Source organism: Equus quagga, chromosome 15 (assembly GCF_021613505.1).
Source record: "Equus quagga isolate Etosha38 chromosome 15, UCLA_HA_Equagga_1.0, whole genome shotgun sequence".
NCBI classification, from domain to species: domain Eukaryota; kingdom Metazoa; phylum Chordata; class Mammalia; order Perissodactyla; family Equidae; genus Equus; species Equus quagga.
Genome location: NC_060281.1, coordinates 29,273,840 through 29,295,686, shown reverse-complemented (window position 1 = coordinate 29,295,686; position 21,847 = coordinate 29,273,840). Strand labels below are relative to the sequence as shown.

The 21,847-nt window shown below is 39.5% G+C and overlaps 1 protein-coding gene across 2 annotated transcripts in view; it reads right to left on the bottom strand.

Annotated features, from left to right (window-relative positions):
• The window catches only part of ILRUN (inflammation and lipid regulator with UBA-like and NBR1-like domains), a 94,627-nt gene that overhangs the window by 16,649 nt on the left and 56,131 nt on the right, over window positions 1–21,847 (bottom strand). For both annotated transcript variants that reach the window (XM_046639523.1, XM_046639521.1), the window contains one exon: window positions 3,055–3,383. In XM_046639523.1, the coding sequence (XP_046495479.1) occupies window positions 3,055–3,383 (329 nt within the window). The remainder of the gene's footprint in view (window positions 1–3,054; window positions 3,384–21,847) is intronic.

Below are 21,847 nucleotides of genomic sequence, written 5' to 3'. Positions count from 1 at the left end.
CCCAGCTCTGCCTCTCACTAGCTGTGTGATACTGGGCAAGTTAGCCCCTCTGAGCTTTTGTTTTCTTATCAAAAAATGAGATGATAAATGTAAAGTACTTGGCAGCACACCTGGCACACAGGAACAGTTAAAAATAACTGATTATATATATACCTGATCTCATCACTTGGTCAAGTACACCCTTTAGAACCTCAAGCATGCCTGCCTTTAAAAATAAATAAATCTATATTCTCAGGGCAAACACAAATGTTTAGAATTATGAATTATCTCTGCTTTAAGATATCCGTTTAAGTATATAGCCCCAAGTCTTTTCAAAACCATTTGTAATTATTTCATCCACTGCTTGTCAAAGGAACACACTGCCCCCAACTTAACCTAGCTCCCATTGTCCGTCATCCACATCTCCTGACCACACATCCCTTACTCATTCTGCCCTCAGCACTTAAACTGTTCTCCATACCATCGTACTTCCTGTCTGTCTTTCCAAATCTGTCCATTCTTTGGAAAGCCCTTTCCATCAACTCCATCTCTACCTCATCTCTGCCTTCCCTACTTCTAAGCCCAGTCATACACACAAATCACACATTTGACAGTGTTGTTCTCTAGTGACCAAATTCATACTTGGTCTTGACTGAACTGTACATGTGTCTATCTCCCCTACTGTACTGTAAGCTGCTAGTTGGTAGGGACAGCTTGCTTTATTCTTCGAGTCTCTGACTGAACACTGGACACTGCTCTAAACAGTGCACAGATGTGTTAAGAAATACTTACTGATGACTGTCTACACAATCTGCCCCATTTCTCAGGAGCCCTAAGAAGTGGAGCTGACTCAACTTTAGCCAGAAATGCTTTCAAAGAACTTGCTGGATGCTTACTAAGTGCTTTCTGAATAAGATTCTGTTTCAATTAAGAAAAAAGAAAGGCTCCAATTTCTCTTTGAGATCTAAGTGCCCCATTCTCAATGCATTATAGCCAATAGTCTCCTTGATATCCTCTCCAATGAGAATCTTTTCTCTGTGGTTCTTGCAAATGCTACTTCTGAATGATCCTACAGAGTTTACAAAAAGAACTAGGTAATATACCACGAGTTCAACAACCTCAAGAAATATCTCAATAGCCTCACCATAGCCCAGCCCTTCCAAGAAAAGGCAGCAAGGTAGGACCTCAATGAAGGCTGGTAGGTAATCCATTCGGACTCCCCCTACCCCTGGGCCAGGGCAATCGTCACGTAGTTAGTTAAAAGATATAAAGCCCTAAAGGAGTGTAAAACAACTGACAGGTTCACAACTCAGGAAGATGAGTGCAGTGTCCTGGCCAGGAACACCAGCCCTCTCCTAAGACTAACAGCGATGGCCAAGCCAGGTGGTTCACAGATGAGTAAAGGGGCTGCCATTATAGAAAGCATTGGAGCAATTGGTTTTTCCTCCTCCAACTCTGATCTTCCCACTCAACTCAAATGCCTCAAGCTCCCATTCTAACAGGGCATGCTTAGCTTAAGGCCTGTAACACCTGGAACAGCCATACTCTGGAAGGTTAAATTCAAGGAATAAAAATCTGGAGCAATAGGAGCTTAGAGGGAAATCTTTTATTAGAATGTTAAGATGCAAAGTCTTTCCTCCAATACAGGCAATTTACTGTCTTGCCAATTTACTTCTCTTATATACTGTACAACTAACATGACTCCACAGAATTGTTTAATCCTTTATAATGACCATCCAATCAACTAATAAATCAACCCTTTGTTACACTACTATTGAATGAAGTTCCTCTCACTAGACTGTGGAGAAAGAGGAGTCACATCACCAGATTTCTTTTCTTAATTTCCTCTTGATCTAGACCATATACAAAGCATTGGTCAGAGCAACTTTTCCCTCAAATAAATATCAATTTTATTTAAAAAATTTTGAGGGTGAATGCCAACATGAAGCAAGGACAGACTTAACAGTAATATTATATAGATGGGATGCTGGGCCTACTACACAGCATTATTAATCAGAGAAGAATGCACAGGAATACTCATAGGCCCCACCACACGAACTGCCTACAACAGTCAGCTCTCAGCTTCAGGGCTTTATTCAACCAACCAAACCCAACAACCAGGAACCACCACCACCTTAGCAGAGTGTGAAAGACACCATTTAATCAGCTAGCATAGAGAGAAACAGATTAAGATATCCAACACCTAGAAGAGCGTCTCAGAAGAATCAGAATATTTAAAATCACGGTTAACTCAACCAACAATTCTCTCACTTATTCCCAACATGTGAGAAGTCAAAATATCACTTGGGCCACTCTGGGTTGTGGGTGAGGAGGCAGATGGGCCATAACAGACAGGAAACAGATCAACAAGAAGACATGCTGGGGCCGGCCCTATGGCCAAGTGGTTAAGTTTGCGTGGTGGCCTTGGTGGCCCAGGGTTCACTGGTTCAGATCCTGGGTGTGAACCTACACACCACTCATCAAGCCATGCCATGGCGGCGTCCCACATGGAGGAACTAGAATGACTTGCAACTAGGATATACAACTATGTACTGGGGCTTTGGGAAGAAAAAAAGAAGACATGCAAACAAGGTAAATAAAGTAAAAACCCAATGACACTATTTAGGATAAATAATTTAGCTTGTCTTTTTCCTTGGCGGGGGGGGGGGGGGAAGACCTCTACCCAAAACCGAAAAAACAAAGTAGGAACAAATTCTAAAGGTGTGTTCTTATTGCTCTAAACTTAGCATACATTTACACTGTAAGCATGGCTGGTGATATTTTGACTTTCTTTTTTTTAAATGCTATTATGGTAAAAAAACTTTGTTCTTTCAACACCCAAACCAGAGCAGAGAGACAGTAGTAAATTATAAATGTGGATAAAGTAACATCCACAGGGTGTGGAGAGGGGGGGCGGGGGGAGGGGAGAAGGGGTAGGTTTTTGCGTTGTTGCTGTTGGCAGGAGAGCTAAGCAGTCTTAAAGAACATTCTAGGCTTCTAGGTTTGCCATGAAGGGGTATCACAAATCCCAAGGCCCACCACCTACCCCTTCTCCTCTTCTCCGAGGGCACCTACCTTACTGTAAGTCACTACTGATAAGTTGTTTGCGTGACTGCTGGGGGACAGATTTACAGAGTTCTGTGAGAGTCTATTCTCATCTTGCTCGGTTTGGTCAGGAGCAGGAGCCCATGTGTTTTTGCTGATCGAGTCGAACTCGGAACCCCCAGGGTCTTTTAAGTTGTTTTCATCTGATTGTCGGTTCTTTTGGGGAGAGGCAAACGGGTTGAAGTTTCCTTCTACCTTGCGATGTGGCTGTGTGTTGAACTCCGTTTCAAAAGATGACAGCTGCTGCGTTACTCCTAAAAGTCCACCCACCTCCACACTGAGAATCACCCAGATGACATCTGAAAGAAAAAGGCAACACAGGTCAATGCCAGGCACACCCCCAAGGCCCAAGCCACCATCAAGAACCCCAAACACCACTCAAACCTTAGAAAGAAACGTTCTTCTAGATGCCAGTTTTAAACTCTTGCTGACAAAGGAGTCCAGTACATTTGCACTGCATGCAACTCTACATTTTTGGTAACGCCAAGTTCAAACTCTGGTACAAATTCAGTAGAAGTCTGTGGTGAGACCCATGAAACTATTTGTAAAGACTTTATTAGTCAATTCTGATGCACATCTTTATTTCAAAATCATTCCTCCAGAAACAATGATCAATAAATAGAAACCTAAAAGCTAATTCCCCAGAATTACAAGCTCTTTGTGGGTTTTACTTTATTTTGCACATGTTTAACTCAGAAAACTCAGGGTGGGCATAATTGAGTCAAAAATGCTTATAATTACTAGAATTGCAATATTTCAACAGCCCCCCTACCCCCATTTGGGCAATTCAGAGTGACCATATATTGTCCAAACTAGGATAACTCAGAGTAAAAAAAGGAGCTATTAAAAATTACACCAGGACACGGGTATAAACCATCACTAATCCTGACAAATTAGGACAGATATCACTATCTGGCTATTTTCATGATGTAGATGATCAAAAGATATCAAAATTTAATATGCTTCAGACTTTCTAAAATAATCCAATTTAACACCAACTGTGCATTTCTGTCATGTAGGGAAACGCTACTATTCACAATGGAACCATAAGAGATTTGTTTGGTCACAATTCAGTGATCTTCTCCACCACCAAAGCTAAGGCTGAGACAGCAGAGAGCAGGAAGCAGCAGTCTCCTTTGACATTCAGCACCTCAATTCAGAGAGGAGTGTCATCTACTTTCCTCCTAGAAGGTTTTCAAAAAGTGAGCTACAAAAAGGCCAAGAAGCTTTAAGTGTGAACCCTGCTGAAAACAAGTATGAAAAATTGTCCAGGCTCCTAAGTAACTGCTGAAAGGCTGACAGGAAACAAATTTCCTCTCAAATAAATTCCATCAGTTAGCTACATGGAAATACAGATAATATATAAGCCTAGAACAAATACACTAAAATATGCAAGATAGTGAAGGAAACTGAAGAAAGCCCTCTTGGGCTGTGTCTACTACCAATTTTGTGTTTGGGTTCTGTATCTGGGGAAGGGGATCTTAGAGTGCCAGACAGCCAGAAAAGCTCAACTTAAGGTTAGTGGTGGGGCCGGTCAGTGCTGTAGTGGTTGGGTTTGTGCGCTCTGCTTTGGGAGCCCAGAGTTTGGAGGTTCAGATCCCAAGCGTGGACCTACACACTGCTCACTGAGCCATGCTGTGGCAGCATCCCACTTACAAAATAGAGGAAGACTGCCACAGATGTTAGCTCAGCTTCCTCGAACAAAAAGAGGAAGAGCAAGGGAAGTTGGCTCAGGGCCAATCTTCCTGAAAAAAAAAAAAGGTTGGTGGTTTGGGAGCTGTGTTGCATGCAAACATCCATGAGCCAGAATCCTCGTTAGGCAGACATGCAGCGACATCTGCTGTTCACTTCTAGAATTAGCAACTCTTTTCACCTCTTACGAAGGGAAGCTAAAGTCACTAGCAACACTAGCATGACTCACAGGAATGGGCATCCATTCCAGACAACTTATTATTAAAGCAAATGTGGATCTTCAAGTAAACTGATACCATAAAAGTTGATTTAACACTTAAGCCAGGATATGCAGCATGCCACTTCACTTAGAAACCTGGAACAAAGCCAGGAATGGTGGGTCAGAGGACTTTCATTTAAGGTTCTAAGTCAATCTCATAAACAATATGATGTGGGCCTTAAAGAAGAATTCAACGGCAGGCAGCCTGAGGAAGACTCATTCCATGCTCTCCTATCCTAGCTTTCTAACCAAAGGCAACAGTCCTCACTCTACTGTTTGTTTTTCCCAAACAGATATGCCCTGTCTTCTTACAGTACATTGATTCCTACTTCTTGTTTTCACCCATCTGTTTTCAAAGTCCCTTTGTAAGTACATATGTTTAGCAGACTCAGCTACAGGTCATATGCTTCGTTTTCTTAGCTCAGGAAACGAAATGCTTATGAAAAAGAACAGTCTTCTGAAGGCTGTTATCAGTATATGAGACTAATGGCATTAGTTCCCCTGGCTTTAAGCACTAAAACTTCATTAACATAACTCACTGGGCCTTATCATACTTAAGCCACCACACGCTCTTCACCTTGGCTGTTTTTCTGTACTGTTCATAGATCCTACAGAATAGCTATAGAAGAAACGTCATCTAAGAAGCCACTGATTTATAAACACCACCAATAAACCCTCCAGTTCTGATCCTCCAAAGTTATTACACAATGGGTCATTATGAACAGCAAAATATGCCTTCTCTATGCTACAATCTGAGCCATCTAGGTATGACCTCTAGACCTCGCATTTCAGGATGTGTTCATCTGTGTGCATAGTGTGTATCTGTGTTTTTAAATCAAATAAAAAGAATGATAAAAGTGGGCCCAACAAGCTTGTTTCAAGAGGTTGACAACTTCCAGTTCTTGCCAGAATACCTTGATTAATGAGATAAGAGCTACCAGCCAGATATTTTACTATCTCTGATGATAAAATCACAGCTGTATGGAACTTCTTCACTTACAGTGGAGAAACTGGCAAACAAACTACTCAACCGAGTGATGAAGGCTAACATCACCAGTGATGCTACGTAAATATCAGGTACCCGTGAAAAGGCACTTCACTTTCGTAGCACTCTTCCCAAGCGCATAATATCAGTCTAATCATGAGGAAAAACATCAGACAAGCTCAGACTGGGAAACATTATAAAGGATACTTGCCAGTATTCCTTAAAACTATCAGGGTCATGAAAAACCTGGAAAGACTGAAAAACTGTTACAGACCAGAGGAGACTGGGAGACACGACAACTAAGCATAATATGGTACCCTTGACTGGGTTCTCAAACAGAAAGAGGTCATGAGTGGAAAAACTGATGAAATCTAAATAAAGCCTGGAGTTCAGTTAATAGTAATGTACCACTGTTGATGTCTTCATCCTAACAAGTGTGCCGTAGTTATGTAAGACACTAAAATGGGGGAAACTGGGTATATGGGAACTCTGTATCCTTTCCAAAACTTCACTATAAATCTAAAACCGTTCCAGAGTAAAGTCTACTAAAAGAAATAAGTATAGCATTAAAAAATTGTATTTTCAGACATTAAGAGGTAAAGTTGCAGCAGAGCCAATGATGTGTAGTGAACTGACTACAAAGGAGAGTGCTTTGATCCAGTAGCAGGGAGGACAAGACAGGGCAGGGAAGAGGGGCCTGTCACCTGCTCAAATTCTTCAGACACCTCAAAAAGACCACCTTATCACTGGACACGAATAACTCCTATCTGTGGGGAGATCTCTTTTCCAGGGCAACTCCTTCTCAGTAAAGCAGTAGGGGCCAGTTAACAGTCTTTACACAGCAGTGACAGTAACAACTGTACAAATGAACTATCATCTTGATGTGGATGGTGGGCTGAGGCTGCCTGAATAATTCCACAGCCTGCCTCTGGCCTGCACAAGGTGCAAACAGAAACCACTTAAAACAAGCAATAAACTGACACATCAATAGGTTCCACTTGGTCTGGGCTTCCCAAAGGGAAAAGCCAGGGGACCTGCGAAAGCACCACTTTCAAAAACCCGGTTTACAAGGATACCTCAAAGTGGTTCAAACTGTGAGTAGGACTGAAGTCTTGTAGGCTTCTGATCTCTAGAGCGACTGCCTTAGGCTTATCCCCAGGAGTTCTGAGACAAATCATGCCCTATTTAATAATCATGAGCTTGCACCTTAAATTGGGGGGGAGAGCAGAGAAATACAGTGATCATTTAACCACTTATTTATTTGCTTCAAATCTTAGGAAATATGGATCCTTACTTCCCAAGTCCAGTAAAATCAGTGCCATGGAACTTCAGTTCAGAGTAAAACTATGTCTGGGACAAAAGATGAAAATCAGCTAGGAATGAAAAGAGAAAACAATAACCCTGCCATTAACTGGGCTAGGAGGACAGACATAGATGAAGGCAGGTGTAAAGTTAACAAGAAACATTATTTCTTCCAAGGTCATACAGCAGCTGTAAAATGCTATAATGACCCTCTTTGAGTGGCTACTACTTTCTTCCCAATGATGGCCCTAGACCCACTTTGCTACAGCCAAATTGCTAAACTGCCCTTGTCTCATGACAGCACCCAAACCCTAACTGATCCTCTCTTCTACTCCTGCCTCAGAAAACTGACCCCCACATCCTTTAGAAACTCCTCAGAATCCTTCAGCAGGAACCTAAATCTGATAAAAGCTGCTTCCCTGCTCCCTCTTATTGCATGACATCCTACAGTTCTCCTGGAGTGCCTCCCCTCACTGCAGTGTGTTAATAAATCTGGTTTTGTCAAGACTACAGGCTTGTTTCAGGTGATCTTTGAACCCAGATCCTTCCAGCCTCAACTCCTACATGCAGTGACTCCACCCCTTCCTACCTATCCTCCCTTCCTGCGTACTGCTCTCGCCTGAAGTGGGCTCAGCTGGCCCAGCCATCAGCTGATACATAAGGAAGGAAGAGCGCATTTATTCAACGATAAGGGGGTCAGAAAAAGAGAGAAGGAGCAGCCCCTAGAATAAAGGAAAATGGAGTATATGGTGTTCTAGTATATACACCAAGAATTCATGATACCTATAAAAAGGGTATGTAAGCTTTAACTCCTCTGCCTCACTCATTAGTTTCACTGAAAGCAACTAGAGCACTAAATACTTTAAAAATTGGCACTTAAAGGTAAAGAATTAAGTGTTTAATCTAGCTTTATTTGTAAAATTGAATTTCAAGGTAAGTCATTGTTGATAAAGAAAAGTTTCCCTCACCAAGAACTATTCCACCTAATATATGTGGAAGAAATCATCACTTTGTAACCCCTAATTAAAAGGATTCACGCAACAATCAATGAATGAAACCATTAGGCAAAAGGTTGGTTGACAAGGTGGACCAACGCAATGCAGGGATCAGGCGGTCACCACCTGACCCCTTTGACTGACCTTAGTAACACTAAGAGCCAAATAATCTTCAATACTCAAAACAATTCTGAAAAAGAAGAACAAAGTTGGAGGTCTGATACTTCCTGATTTCAAAACTGATTACAACACTACAGTAATCAAAATAGTGCGGTACTGGCAGAAAGACAGACACATAGACCATGGGAGAGAAAGAAGAGCTCAGAAATAAACTCTCACATTTATGGTCAAAAGATTTTCGACAAGAGTGCTAAGACCATTCAAAGGAGAAGGGACAGTCTTTTTAACAAATGGTGTTGGGAAACTCGGATATCCACATGCAGAGAATGAAGTTGGACCTTTACTTTATACTACATACAAAAATTAACTCAAAATGGATCAAAGACCTAAACATAAGAGCTAAAGCTATAAAACTCTTAGAAGAAAACATGGAAGGAAAGCTTCATGACATTGGATTTGGAAATGATTTCTTGGAGATGACACCAAAAGCATGGCAACCAAAGAAAAAAGATAAATCGGACTACATCAAAAAGAAAACTTTTGTGCATCAAAGGATACAATCAACAGAGTGAAAAGGCAAACCACAGTATGGAGAAAATTTCTGCAAATCATATACTTGATGAGGGGCTAATATCCAGAATATATTAAAAAGTCTTATAAATTAAAACAAATAACCTGATTAAAAAATGGGCAAAGGACTTGAATAGACAAACTGAATGGCCAAAAAGCACATGAAAAGATGCTCAACATCACTGATCATTAGGTAAATGCAAATCAAAACCATAAGGAGGGGCTGGCCCCGTGGCCGAGTGGGTAAGTTCGAGCACTCCGCTGCAGGCGGCCCAGTGTTTCCTTGGTTCGAATCCTGGGTGCGGACATGGCACTGCTCATCAAACCACGCTGAGGCAGCGTCCCACATGCCACAACTAGAGGGACCCACAACGAAGAATATACAACTAGGTACTGGGGAGCTGTGGGGAGAAAAAGGAAAAAAATAAGATCTTTAAAAAAAATACAAAACAAAACCATAAGGAGATACCACATCATACTCATTAGGATGGCTACTATCAAAAAACAGAAAATAACAAGTCTTGGCAAGGCTGTGGGGAAATTGGAATCCTTGTGCATCGTTGGCAGGAGGGTAAAATGATACAGCCTCTATGGAAAACACTCCTCAGAAAATTAAAAATAGACTTGCCATATGGTCCAGCAATTCTACTTCTAGGTGTCTACCCAACAAAACTAAAAGTAGAGTCTCAAAGATATACTTGTATACCCATTTTCATAGCAACATTATTCATAATACCAAAAGAGAAAAGCAATTCAAGTGTACATCAATGGACGAATGGATTAAAAAAGTGTGGTAAATACATACAATAAAATATTATTCAGCCTTAAAAAGGAAGGAAATTTTGAGACATCCTACAACTTGGATGAACCTTTAGGACGTATGCTAAGTGAAATCAGTCAGTCACAAAAGGCCAAATACTGTATGATACCACTTATATGAGGTACTTAGTCAAATTCACAAAGACAGAAAGTAGAATGCTGGCTGTCAGGGGCTGGACAGAGAGGGGAATGAGAAGTTATTATTTAATGGGTACAGAGTTTCAGTTTTGCAAGATGAAAAGAGTTCTGGAGATAGATGGTGGTGATGGTTGCACAACAATGTGAATATACTTAATTCCACTGACCTATATACTTAAAAACGGTTAAGATGGTAAATTTTGTTATGTGTATGTCACTACAATTTAAAAAAAAAACCCAAACCTTGGGGCCTGGTAACTTTAAGATAGTTGCTCAAAGTCAGTCGGTAATATATTAAGTGACAGCATCAAAACCACAAGTTAGATCTTTTTTTTTTTTTTTAAAGATTTTATTTTTTCCTTTTTCTCCCCAAAGCCCCCCGGTACATAGTTGTATATTCTTTGTTGTGGGTCCTTCTAGTTGTGGTACGTGGGACGCTGCCTCAGCGTGGTCTGATGAGCAGTGCCATGTCCACACCCAGGATTCGAACTAACGAAACACTGGGTCGCCTGCAGCGGAGCGCACGAACTTAACCACTCGGCCACGGGGCCGGCCCCGAGATCTTTTTAATCCTGGTCTAGTGTTTATTTATAACACCATGCAGCACTCACTCCCCAACCCTGGTCAGTTTTGAGTGTTCCACCAATCAAGAAATAGATAATACTTATGGAGACAACTATTTCTGGCAGAAAAGATGGAAATATTAACATCCCAATAATAATTTAAACTTATATAGCCTACTAATAAGGCATAACCTGAGTGGGTTATAGCATAATAGCACAAAGTTAATATAGCATGAAAGTACATTTAAGCAACTTAAATTACTAATTTAAATTTCAAACTATAATTACGTTTAAGGATAATGCAGGGAATTCAACCTATAGCTAGAACACATTAGGAGCCAAATGTATGCAACTGGCATAAAATACACAGATTAAAACTGGCATTTTAACAATCATTTTGGCATTAACATTGAAAAGTACTTAAATGTAACACTGGATAAAGGGGCTTAACACTTAAATACTGTCCGTTTTATATGCAGATAGGTAGAAAAATGGCTGGTATTCTTATTCCTTCACTATTGCTGCTGAATTTCTCAACCAGTCTGATTGGGACACACTTGGTGTTTCTCGACATCTGTAGTATTTTCATCAAAGGGTAATTTAAAAAAGAATATCTGAGCAGAAGTAGTACCTCCAAGTAACTATTTAGTTCAACAACCAGAAAGTCAGATTTTAGACTAGCAACTGATTTACTTAATTCAACCTTAATTATCTTGATTTTTTTTTAAAAAAAGGCCACTTCTCCTGGTATACATGCTTCTAAGGTGAGGATTTAAGAACTCTGATACCCTTCTACAGAGTTACTATGTATGTTTTGAATACTTAAGAGCATAGTAACAAGACATGAGCCCCATTTTTCTTTTTTTTAGAAACTCAAACCCTATCTTTCACATAATATGGACAAAAAGTATAAACCAGCATTACTGATAGTAGTTATCCTTGGAGAAAGCTTTTCCGTCCTAGAGATCTCTGAGAATGTACTACATTAACTCTGCTCTTCCTTCCGCCGCCTCCTAAAAGAGGAAGGGCTTTCTTTCTGGCTTCAGGAAAACTGCTCCCACTCAGTATCACCCTAGCTGGACCAGTAGAAGAACTAGCAAAACAAAGAAAATAATGCCTCCCCCTCGACATTCTATCCAGACTTCACATTCACTGACGAGCCAAAGTCAAAGACAGCAATAAAGCACAACTTCCTAAATACTTCATTCTTTTTCTCCCCCTTAATTTTTCACTTTCTTCTTCATTTCTTTGGTCTTACAAAACTTTCCCAACATCCCTTCCTCTTCATTTCCACTGCAGACTCTTAACAGTCCAAAATATTTTCCTGGCTTGAATCTGGACACAGCACCTCGGGGGGAATGAACGATACTCATCCCTAGACTGAAGCAGGTCTAGTAACACCCACACACAGGGGGTATTAGGGCTCACTCACAGCCATCCGGACTTCTCAATCCTACAAAAGGGAGTCAGCCGCACCTCCCCCTCACACCTGAGGTGCAGAGCACACAGAAGCCTTCTTGGGCCTCTTAGTCTGGGCCGTGATATTCCGCTACTCACCTGTCTTCCAGATGACCTGTGGGTGTAAATACTCTTCAGAGTACGATCATCTCCAGTCTGTATAGCACTCTTTCACACATAGAACCCTCAACTCATGCCAAACCACACTAGTCACACTCAACCAAACCAGTTTATGCTTATTTAATGCAATCTGGAAATGTGGCACCTTCTCCCTGTTGCCAGTCTGAATCTATCTGGTTAAAATACTGCATATTTGGAAAAGTCCTTCCAGACCATCTGACCTAGAAAATTATTTCCTAATGCGTACTATTTTTTCTTATTGAAGAAGCATTTTTAATAGACTTTATTATTTTTTATGACTTTATCTTTAGAGCAGCATTAGGTTCACAGCAAAACTGAGCAGAAGTTACATATACCCTCTGCCTCCACACTCACACAACTTTCTCCACTATTAACATCCCACAACAAAGTGGTATGTATTTGTTACAATCAATGAAGCTACCCAGATGTACCATTACAACTCAAAGTCCATAGTTTACATTAGTTTTACTCTTGGTGTTGTACATTCCACAGGTTTTGATAAACGCATAATGACATGCATCCACCATTATAGTATCAAAGAGCGCAGTTTCTCTGTACTAACAATCCTGTGTGCTCTGCCTGTTCACCCCTCCCTCCCCAAGCCCCTGGCAATCACGGATCTTTTTCCTGTCTCCACAGTTCTGCCTTTTCCAGAAGGTCATACAGTTGGAATCATACCGTTAGTGGCCTTTTCAGACGGGCTTCTTTCACTTGGTAATATGCATTTAACGTTCCTCCGTGTCTTTTCATGGACTGAAAGCTCATTTCTTCTTAGTGCTGAACAGCATTCCACTGTCCGGATATACAATAGTTTATTTATCCATTCACCTACTAAAGGACATCTGAGTTGCCTCCAAGTTTTGGCAATTATAAATAAAACTGCTATAAACATGGTAAGAGTATTTTAGTTTTTTAAGAAACTGCCAAGCTGTCTTCCAAAATGACTATCATTTTGCATTCCCACCAGTGATAGATGAGAGTTCCTGCTGCTCCACACTCTCACCAGCATTTGGTGGTGTCAGTGTTCTGGATTTTGGCCATCCTAATAAGTGGGTAGCACTAACTCATTTAAATTTAATTTGCAATTCTCTAATGACTATGAAGTTGGACATCTTTTCATATGCTTATTTGCCATCTGTATATCTTATGTGGTGAGACGTCTGTTCAACTCTTTTGCCCTTTTTCAATTCGGTTGTTTTCCTATTATTGAGTTTTAAAAACTTTTTGTATATTTTGGATAACAGTTCTTTATCAGAAGGGTCTTTTGCAAATGTTTTCTCCCAGTCTACAGCTTGTCTTCTCATTCTCCTTACATTATCTTTCTCAGAGTGAAGTTTTTAATTAATTTTTTTGCTGAGGAAGATTTGCCCTGAGCTAATATCTGCTGACAACCTTCCTCTATTTTGTATGTGGGTTGTTGGCTGGCCACGAGTGGTGTAGGTCCACACCTGGGAACCAAACCCAGGCTGTTGAAGTGGAGCATGCCGAATTTAACCACTATGCACTGGGGCTGGCTCAGAAGTTTTTAATTTTAATAAAGTCCAGTTTATCAATTCTTTCATAGATTGAGCCCTTGGTGTTACATTTAAAAAATCATTGCCATACCCAAGGTCACCTAGATTTTCTCCTGTGTTATCTTCTAGAAGTTTTATAGTTTTGCATTTTACATTTAAGTTTATGATCCATTTTGAGTTAATTTTTGTCAAGAACGTAAGGTCTGTGTGAAGATTCACTTTTCTTTTGTGTGTAGATGTCTAGTTAACCCAGCAACATTTGTTGAAAAGACTATCTTTTCTCCAGTGTATTGTCATTGCTTCTTTGTCAAAGATGAGTTGACTATATTTGTGTCGGTCTGTTTCTGGGCCCTCTATTCTGCTCCATTGATCTATTTCTTTATTCTTCCACCAATACCACATTGTCTTGATTACTATAACTTTACAGTAAGTCTTAAAGTCAAGGAGGTCAGTTCTCCAACTTTGTTCTTCTTCAAAACTGAGTTGGGTATTCTGGGTCTTTTCCTTTCCATATAAAATTTAGAATAAGTTTGTTGATACCCACACAATAACTTGCTGGGATTTTTATTGGGATTGTGTTGAATCTGTAGATCCAGTTGTGAAGAACTAACATCTTGACAATATTGAGCCTGCCTATCCATTTACATGGAATATCTCTCCACTTAGTTCTTGTTTGATTTCTCTCATCAGAGTTTTGTTGTTTTCCTCACATACATCTTGTTCATATTTTGATAGATTTATACCTAAGTATATTTCATTTGGGTAGAATGCTAACATAGATGGTAATGTGTTTTTAATTTCAAACTCAACTTGCTTACTGTTGGTATATAGAAAAGTGATTAACTTCTGGATATCAACCTTCTATCTTGAAACCTTGCTATAATTGCTTATTAGTTCCAGGAGTTTGCTGATTCTTTCAGATTTTCTACATAGATAACTATGTCATTTGCAAAAAAAAAGACATTTTTTTTTCTTTGAGGAAGATTAGCCCTAGGCTAACATCTGCTGCCAATCCTCCTCTTTTTGCTGAGGAAGACTGGCCCTGAGCTAACATCCGTGCCCTTCTTCCTCTACTTTATATGTGGGACGCCTACTACAGCATGACTTGCCAAGTGGCGCCATGTCCGCACCTGGGATCTGAACCGGCGACCCTGGGCCGCTGAAACGGAAGGCACAAACATAACTGCTGTGCCACTGGGCAGGCCCCCCAAAAAAGACAGTTTTATTTTTTCCTTCCAAATCTGTATACGTTTTATTTCCTTTAGTTGTCTCATTGCACTAGCTAGCACTTCCAGTACAATGCTGAAAAAGCAGTGGCCTTTTCCTTATTTCTGATCTTAGCAGGAAACTTCTAATTTCTCAGCATTTAGTATGATATTAGCTGCAGGATTTTTGTAGATGTTCTTTATCAAGTAGAGGAAGCTCCCCTCTATTCCTAGTTTGCTGACAGTTTAATCATGAATGGGTGCTGAATTCTGACAAATGGCTTTTCTGCATCTATTGATATGAACATGTGATTTTTTTTCTTAGCCTGTTGATGTAATGGATTATATTAACCAGCCTTTTTTTCCTTTAACTATAACTCTTCTTTTTAATTGAGGTAACACTGGTTCATAACATTATATAAATTTCAGGTGTACATTATTATTCTTCAACTTCTGTGTAGATTACATTGTGTTCACACCCAAAGACTAGTTACCACCCATCACCACACACACGTGCCTAATCACTCCTTTCGCCCTCCTCCCTCCCTGCTTCCCCTCTGGTGACCACCAATCCAATCTCTGTCTCTATGTTTGTTGTTGTTTTTATCTTCTATTTATGAGTGAGATCATATGACATTAATTAATTTTTGAATGTTGAAGCAGCGGTGCATATCTGGGATAAATCCCACTTGGTCAGGGTTTGTAAAATTCTTTTTATATATTGTTGGATTTGATTTGCTAATATTCTGTTGAAGATTTTTGCATCTATGTTCATGGGAGATAATGGTCTGTGGTTTTCTTTTCTTGTAATCTCTTTAGTTTTGGTATTCGGATAATGCTGGCTTCATAGAATGAGTCAGGAAATATTCCTTCAGCTTCTAGGTTCTGGAAGAGATTCTAGAGAAGTGGTATAATTTCTTCCTTAAATAAACATTTAGTAGAATTCACCAGTGACTTCATCTGAGCCTGATACTCTCTGTTCTGTAAGGTTATTAATTGTTGGTTCAACTTTTTTTTTTGTAAACATTGTCACCTGAGCTAACACCTATTGCCAATCTTCTTTTTCTCCTCCCCAAAGTGCTGCCCCTCACCCCAGACATAATTGTATAGTTGTGAGTGCCTCTGGTTGTGCTATGTGGGCCTGGGACACCACCTCAGCATGGCCTGATAAGCGGTGCCATGTCCGCACCCAGGATCCAAACCAGTGAAACCCCGGGCTGCTGAAGCAGAGCGCACAAATTTAACCACCCGGCCATGGGGCTGGCCCCCTCAACTTCTTAAGAATAGGCCTATTTATATTGTCTATTTCTTCTTTTTTTTTTTTGTCCTTAAAGACTGACACCTGAGCTAACATCTGTTGCCAATCTTTTTTTTTCTTCTTGTTCTTCTCCCCAGAGTTCCCCCAGTACATAATCATATATACTAGTTGTATGTCCTTCTGGTTCTGCTATGTGGGATGCCACCTCAGCATGGCTTGATGAGTGGTGCTAGATCCGTGCCCAGGATTCAAACTGGTGAAACCCCGGGCTGCCAAAGCAGAGCATGCGAACTTAACCACTCAGCTACAGGGCCGGCCCCTGTCTATTTCTTCTTGTGTGAGTTTTGGCAGATTGTAGCTTTCAAAGAATTGGTCCATTAGATGTAGGTTATCACATCTGTTCCACACAGAGTTGCTCATAATATTCTTTTATTATCTTTTTAATGTCCATGGGATGTGTAGTGATGTTCCCTCTTTCATTTCTGATATTGGTAATTTGTATCTTCTCCCTTTTTTTTCTTAGTTAGCCTGACTAATGGCTTATTAATTTAATTGATCTTTTCAAAGAATTGGATTTTGGTTTTGTCGATTTTCTCTACTGATTTTCTGTTTGCAATTTCATTCGTTTCTGCTCCAATTTTTATTACTTCTTTGCTTCTGCTTACTTTGGACTTAATTTGCTCTTCTTTTTTTTACTTTCCTAAGGTGGAAGCTTAGATTATGCATTTTAGGTCTTTCTTCTTTTCAAATATATGTATTCAATACTATAAATTTCCCTCTAAACACTGCTTTTGCCGCATTTCACAATTCTAATTAGTGGTGTTTTCATTTTCAGTCAGTTCAATGTATTTTAAAATTTCTCTTGAGATTTCTCCTTTGACCCATGTGTTATTTAGAAGTGTGTTGTTTAAATTTCCAAGTGCCTGAGAATTTTCCCACTATCTTTCTCTTGTTGACTTCTGGTTTAATTCCATTGTGGTCTGGGAGGATATACTGCATGATTTCTGGTCCTTCAAATTTGTTAAGGTGTTTTATAGCCCAGAATGTGGTCTATCTTGGTGAATGCTTCACGTGAACTTCAGAAAAATGTGTATTCTGCTGTTGTTGTATGAAGTTGTCTATAAATTTCAACTGTATCCAAGTAGACTGATGTTGTTGAGTTCAACTATATCCTTAATGGTTTTCTGCCTGCTGGAGCTGTCCATTTCTGACAGTGGGGTGCTGAAGTCTCCAACATAAGTGGATTCATCTATTTCTCCTTGCAGTTCTATCAGTTTTTACCCACACGGTTTGACACTCTCTTGTTAGGTGTGTACACATTAAGGATTGTTATGTCTTCTTGGAGTACTGATCCCTTCATCATTATGTAATGCCCCTCTTCATCCCTGATAACCTTTGGTCTGATGTCTGCTCTGTCCGAATATAGCTACTCCTGCTTTCTTTGGATTAATGTTAGCATGGTATATCTTTCTCCATTGCTTTATCTTTTTTGTCTTTTAAATTTTTATTGAGTTAATGATAGGTTACAATCTTGTGAAATTTCAGTTGTACATTATTGTTTGTCAGTCGTGTTGTAGGTACACCCCTTCAACCTTTGTGCCCACCCCCCACCCCATCTTTCCCCTGGTAGCCACTAATCTGTTCTTTGTCTACATTTTTTAATTTCTCATATGAGTGGAGTCATACAAAGATTGTCCTTCTCTAACTGGTTTATTTCACTTAACATAATTCCCTCAAGGTCCATCCATGTTGTTGCAAATGGGACGATTTTGTTCTGTTTTACGGCTGAGTAGTATTCCATTGTGTATATATATATATATATATATATATATACACCACATCTTCTTTACCCAATCATCTGTTGATGGGCACTTAGGTTGCTTCCATGTCTTGGCTATTGTAAATAATGCTGCAACAAACATTGGAGTGCATAGGACTTTTGGAATTGCTGACTTCAAGCTCTTTGGATAGATACCCAGTAGAGGGATAGCTGGGTCATAGGGTAGTTCTATTTTTAATTTTTTGAGGAATCTCCATACTGTTTTCCGTAGTGGCTGCACCAGTTTGCATTCCCACCAGCAATGTATGAGGGTTCCTTTTTCTCCACAACCTCTCCAACATTTGTTATTATTAGTTTTAGATATTTTTGTCATTCTAATGGGTGTAAGGTGATATCTTAATGTAGTTTTGATTTGCATTTCCCTGATGATCAGCGATGATGAACATCTTTTCACGTGCCTATTGGACATTCGTATATCTTCTTTGGAGAAATGTCTCTTCATGTATCCAACCCATTTTTTGATTGGGTTGTTTGATTTTTTTGTTGTTGAGTTGTGTGAGTTCTTTATATATTATGGATATTAAGCCTTTGTCAGACATATGGCTTGCAAATATTTTTTCCCAATAAGTGGGTTGTTTTTTTGTTTCAATCCTGTTTTCATTTGCCTTGAAGAAGCTCCTTAGTGTGATGAAGTCCCATTTGTTTATTCCTTCTATTGTTTCCCTTCTCTGAGAAGACATGGTATCCGAAAAGATCCTTTTAATACTGATGTCAAAGAGTATACTGCCTACATTTTCTTCTAGAAGCCTTATGGTTTCAGGTCTCACCTTTAGGTCTTTGATCCATTTTGAGTTTATTTTGGTGAATGGTGAGAAAGAATGGTCGATTTTCATTCTTTTACATAGGGCTTTCCAGTTTTCCCAGCACCATTTGTTGAAAAGACTTTCTTTTCTCCATTGTATGCCCTCAGCTCCTGTGTCAAAGATAAGCTGTCCATAGATGTGTGGTTTTATTTCTGGGCTTTCAATTCTGTTCCATTGATCTGTGCACCTGTTTTTGTCCCAGTACCATGCTGTTTTGATTACTGTAGCTTTGTAGTATGTTTTGAAGTCAGGGATTGTGATGCGTCCTGTTTTGTTCTTTTTTCTCAGGATTGCTTTGGCAATTCGGGGTCTTTTGTTGCCCCATATGAATTTTAGGATTCTTTGTTCTAATTCTGTAAAGAATGTCATTGGGATTCTGATTGGGATAGCATTGAATCTGTAGATTGCTTTAGGTAGGATGGACATTTTAAGTATGTATATTGTTCCAATCCATGTACATGGAATGTCTTTCCATCTCTTTATGTCGTCATCCAATTCTTTCAGAAAGGCCTTGTAATTTTCATTGTATAGGCCTTTCACTTCCTTAGTTAAATTCACCCTGAGGTATTTTATTCTTTTTGTAGCGATTGTGAATGGCATTGTGTTCTTGAGTTCTTTTTCTGTTAGTTCATTATTAGAATATACAAATGCCATTCATTTATGCAAATTGATTTTATACCCTGCAACTTTGCTGTAGTTGTTGATTACTTCTATGAGTTTCCCAATGGATTCTTTGGGGTTTTCTATATATAAGATCATGTCGTCTGCAAACAGTGAGAGTTTCACTTCTTCCCTCCCTATTTAGATTCCTTTTATTCCTTTTGCTTGCCTGATTGCTCTGGCCAGAACCTCCATTCCTATGTTAAATAAGAGTGGTGATAGAGGGCATCCTTGTCTTGTTCCTGTTTTCAGGGGGATGGTGCTCAGTTTTTGCCCAATGAGTATGATGTTGGCTGTGGGTTTGTCATATATGGCCTTTATTATGTTGAGGTAGTTCCCTTCGATGCCCATTTTGTTCAGAGTTTTTATCATAAATGGCTGTTGGATCTTGTCAAATGCTTTCTCTGCATCTATTGAGATGATCATGTGGTTTTTACTCCTCAGTTTGTTGATGTGGTGTATCACGTTGATTGATTTGCGGATGTTGAACCATCCCTGTGTCCCTGGTATGAATCCCACTTGATCATGATGTATGATCCTTTTGATGAACTGCTGAATTCTGGTTGCCAAAATTTTGTTTAGAATTTTTGCATCTATGTTCATCAGCGATATTGGCCTGTAGTTCTCTTTTGGTGTGCTGTCCTTGTCAGGCTTTGGTATCAGCGTGATGTTGGCCTTGTAGAGTGTGATAGGAAGTGTTCCATCCTCCCTAATTTTTTGGAATAGCTTGAAAAGGACAGGTAGTAAATCCTCTCTGAAAGTTTGGTAGAATTCCCCAGGAAAGCCATCTGGTCCTGGGGTTTTACTCTTCAGGATGTTTTTGATTGCTGTTTCAATCTCTTGTGATTGGTCTGTTCAAACTGCCTGCTTCTTCTTGAGTGAGCTTTGGGAGACTGTAGGAGTTCAAGAATTTATCCATTTCCTCTAGGTTATCCATTCTGTTGGCATATAGTTTTTTGTAGTATTCTCTTATAATCTGTTGTATTTCTGCAGAGTCTGTTGTTATTTCTCCTCGCTGATTTCTGATTTTGTTTATTTGAGCTTTCTCCCTTTTTTTCTTTGTAAGTCTGGCTAGGGGTTTGTCAATTTTACTTATCTTCTCAAAAAACCAGCTCTTTGTCTCATTGATCCTTTCTACTGCCTTTTTCGTTTCAATAGTATTTATTTCTGCTCTGATTTTTATTATTTCTCTCCTTCTGCTGACTTTGGGCTTCATTTGTTCTTTTTTCTCCAGTTCAGTTAGGTGTGCTTTAAGGTTGCTTATTTGGGATTTTTCTTGTTTGTTAAGATGTGCCTGTATTGCAATGAATTCTCCTCTTAATACAGCTTTTGCTGTATCCCATATGAGTTGGTATGGCATGCTATCATTTTCATTTGTTTCCAGGTATTTTTTTATTTCTTCTTTAATTTCATCAATGATCCATTGCTTGTTCAGTAGTGTGTTGTTTACTCTCCACATCTTTGTGCCTTTCTCAACTTTTTTCTTGTAATTAATTTCTAGCCTTATAGCACTATGATCTGAGAAGATGCTTGTTATTATTTCAATTTTTTTAAATTTGTAGAGGCTTGCCATGTTTCCCAACATATGGTCTATCCTAGAGAATGTTCCATGTGCACTTGAGAAGAATGTGTATTCAGCTCCTTCAGGGTGGAGTGATCTATATATGTCTATTAAGTCCAATTGTTTTAGTTTTTCATTCAGCTCCACTATTTCCTTGTTGATTTTCTGTCTGGATGATCTGTCCATTGATGTGAGTGGGGTGTTGAGGTCCCCTACTATTATTGTGTTGTTTTTAACATCTTCCTTTAGGTCTGTTAATAGTTGCTTTATGAATCTTGGTGCTCCTGTGTTGGGTGCATAGATATTTATAAGTGTTATTTCTTCTTGATGAAGTGTCCCTTTGATCATTATATATTGTCCCTCTGTGTCTCTCTTTACCTGTCTTATTTTGAAATCCACTTGGTCTGATATGACAATTGCAACACCTGCCTTTTTTTCCTTGCTATTTGCTTGAAGTATTGTCCTCCACCCCTTCACCCTGAGTCTGTGTTTGTCCCTGGGGCTGAGGTGTGTTTCCTGGAGGCAACAAATTGTTGGATCTTGTTCTTTAATCCATTTTGCCACTCTGTGTCTTTTTATTGGAGAGTTCAATCTGTTCACATTGAGAGTGATTATTGATGCATGTGGACTTAATACTGTCAATCTGTCGCTCATTATCTTGTTTTCCTGGGTTTCTTTTCCTGTGTGCTTTAGACTACCCATTTAATACTGCAATTTCTTATGCTGGGTTTCTTAGATTTTTCCTTATCTATGATTTGTGACTCTGTTCTATACTTTATTTTAGTGTCTACCTTGAAGTTTGTATTTAGAATCTCGTGTATAATATAGTCTATTCTCTGGTGGTCTCTTACTTACTCGACCAATACTGATTTAGACCCTT